General features: G+C 43.3%; 1 protein-coding gene across 1 annotated transcript; it reads left to right on the forward strand.

The window, feature by feature from the left end:
* Positions 1–364: 364 nt before the first annotated feature.
* On the forward strand, positions 365–1,443 carry MAS1 (MAS1 proto-oncogene, G protein-coupled receptor). The gene has a single exon (XM_030499686.1). The coding sequence runs from the start codon at positions 444–446 to the stop codon at positions 1,431–1,433; it is 990 nt and encodes a 329-aa protein (XP_030355546.1). The 5' UTR covers positions 365–443; the 3' UTR covers positions 1,434–1,443.
* The last annotated feature ends 1,644 nt before the right edge of the window (positions 1,444–3,087 follow it).

A 3,087-nucleotide genomic window follows, 5' to 3' on the forward strand; every position in this document is an offset into this window, starting at 1 on the left:
TTCAATGGGAGCTGAATAGACCTGCTTTGGAACAATCCAGGGCTCTAAGAAGAATTACCAATGCTATCTGTGACCGCTATATCATGAAAGGTTGCAATGTGATGGACACATTGCTTGTCTGAGAGCTCTTTAAGAGTATCTCTTTAGCTGTGGTTTAGCACTCGTATGCTGAACCCCATCGAGAAGAAAGCTCAGGATTTCTGCTAGTATGATGGGCTTAGCAGTCTTTAATATTGCCAAGAGTAGTTCCAACTGGGTTTCAGCTAGCATCAGTATATGAAAGCTGGTTTTCCTTTTGCTAAGGCTTTCAGATATGACCAGAAATTGTGGGTCCACAAAACAGAAAGAAAAGGGGGAGGGGAGGAGCACAACAATGCTCACAGTATATTTTTATACATATTTACAGAAGGAAGAGCTGTGCTATCCAAACTTGACCTTTCCCCATGGATGAGTCAAACATAACGTTTCATCCCAGCGAAGGCACAGAGAACATCTCAATGCACAGAAACATTTCTACACAGGAAAGGGTCTGGGAGATATTGACCCCACTTTGGGCAATTATGATCATCTCCTTCCTGGGTTTTTGTGAAAATGGAATTGTCCTCTGGTGCCTCTGCTTCCAGATCAAAAGAAACCCATTCACTGCGTACATCACACACCTGTCCATTGCTGATATCTCCTTACTGCTTTGTACCTTTATTCTGTCAATTGAGTACATTGCTGGTTTTGGATTTGCATATGGTTTTTACTATTACATAACCACCACACTGTCTATTGTCTTCCTTCTTGGATACAATACTGGTCTCTATCTCCTGACAGCCATCAGTATTGAGAGGTGTCTGTCTATTGTTTACCCCATCTGGTACCGATGCCACCGGTCACAGCACCAATCGGCAATTGTGTGTGCAATTCTGTGGACTCTCTCTTTTCTGATGACAGTAGCTGAGTACTTAACATGCAAAGATGATGCGACGAAGGAACAGTTCGAAGATGGCAACCACTGCCAAGCACTGCTCATCTTCACATGGATCCTGACTTTCATGATCTTCATTCCTCTAATGATTCTGTCCAGCCTCATCTTGGTCATCAGGATTCATCGTAACTCCCTGAGACCTCATTCGTCAAAGCTCTACATCATCATTGTGGCCACAGTCATTGTCTTCCTCATCTTTGCCATGCCTATGAGGCTGTTGTATCTTCTGAATTACCACCACTGGTCGTCTTTGCTCAGCCAGCAGAATCACGTCACCATTGTTCTCTCCACCGTTAACAGTAGCATCAACCCCCTTGTTTACTTCTTCGTAGGAAGCAGCAAGAAGAAGAGGTTCAAGGAGAGCCTCAAAGTGGTTCTTAGTAGAGCACTTGCTGATGGGTTGCGGCCGAGAAGCCAGGAAGTTGGCATGAGTTTGGATATAGCTGAAACAATTTTCTAAAGCTTTAGGGGGAAAATTTAGGAACAAATAATTGGATGTGGAAGGCTTAAAAAACCACTGCAAAACTAAAAGTATTTTTCTTCCATAGAATGTAAAAAGCAGTGGTGAAATAGTACTGTTATCTTTGGTGGCTGAGCAATGGAAAAATATGGACTAGAATAAAGATAACTTTTATTTGTATTTTCTTCATTATTCAAACACATGCTACATCCTAATGTGACTATGTCAGTCAAAGATACCACAGTGGAAAAGAGACAGGCCAACGGAGAATATATAAAAAGGACACAGAAATACGTTATAAATAGTGTGACATTTATACAAGCACTGAGCACCCATAAATGCTATTGAAGTCATCAGGGCCTGTGTGTATTCACATTTTTAAAAGTCAAACCCACTAAAGGCAGGATTCATGTTACACACTGGGATTTAGTTTTAATGGGTTCCAGTTTGTTTAAGTGCGCAAAAGAGCTGCTCCCTGGGGGAAACAGAGGAAGAAATCCACGTATGAGAGTAAGTCCCCATACATACCCAAAAACATACAGTGCAGCTTTGGTCTAGCAAGACCTTTAAGTATATATTAAATGGTCAAGTTCCTCTGCAGTTAAGGGGCTACGTTGCGTAATTTCCAGCGACATCAGCATTTCTCTGGGTCCTTGGATAATTTGGTACCTTACACACAGGACTAGCTGGCAACACGGGGATGTTGTCAACTCACAGAGGGCTTTTGCCTTCATTATGAAGGGTGGGGCTGGCTTATCCCCAAAATGTCAACGTTTCTGTAGGTTTAGTTATTCAAGGAGTCCATGAGAAAGTCAGTCCCAACACTTGCTGTCCCAGCCACTTACTTACTATTTAGCTGTTCTCTGGAGAATATGTATTCCCTGTGTGGTCTTTCTGTTTTGTAGCAATCAGTTTTGGATAAACAGAAAAAAAGAAAGGTGTTTCACACAAGGCAGGATTGGGGTTACACCCCAGCCGCACCAATCCAGCTGACTGCCTCCTTCAGCTGTATGCCAAGGTACTGGGGAAGGTATTTTGTGGAGTTTAATTTCCAGGGCCACTTGCCCAACTATAGCCGAGCTGCAGAGTACAAAGGAAGACAACAGCAAGGAAGGGGTTGGGCTAGGTCAGGTTTGTCACACAGACAGAATATGGGAGGTCTGGGCAGTCAGAAAGCTGTGACACTTTGAGATGTCTGGGAGATGTATTTGCCTCTGGCCCCCATGGAGCTCCAAATTCAGCAGGAACTGAGACCTCCTGCCACAGGCAGAAGCAGCATCTTCAGCTTCCCGCCAAGTTTCCATTGGCACACTTAATAGCTAACTGGGGAAAGAAAAATACAACCTTCTCCTCCTTTGTTGAAAGATTGCCAGTCCTGCAATAAGGAAGAGGTAGGTTAAGACTGAGGACTGGATGGGAATTCACATAGAGAAGGGATCTCAGGAGGACAAATATTCCTTCTATGCATGTGCCTCCTTCTCCTTACATTAAAATGTTGCTGTGTAATTGCAGAAAAGACTCAGGAAAAGGAAGAGGTTACCCTTCTGTCTTCCTAATTCCCTCACTCCATTGAAACCTTTATCTGTGACAGCCCTTCTACTTGTTCCAGTTTTTGTCTTTGAAACTCCAGTCCCGGGCTAGTCACCTCTATTGA

The sequence above is a fragment of the Strigops habroptila genome, chromosome 10 (genome assembly GCF_004027225.2).
Source record: "Strigops habroptila isolate Jane chromosome 10, bStrHab1.2.pri, whole genome shotgun sequence".
In the NCBI taxonomy this organism is placed as follows: domain Eukaryota; kingdom Metazoa; phylum Chordata; class Aves; order Psittaciformes; family Psittacidae; genus Strigops; species Strigops habroptila.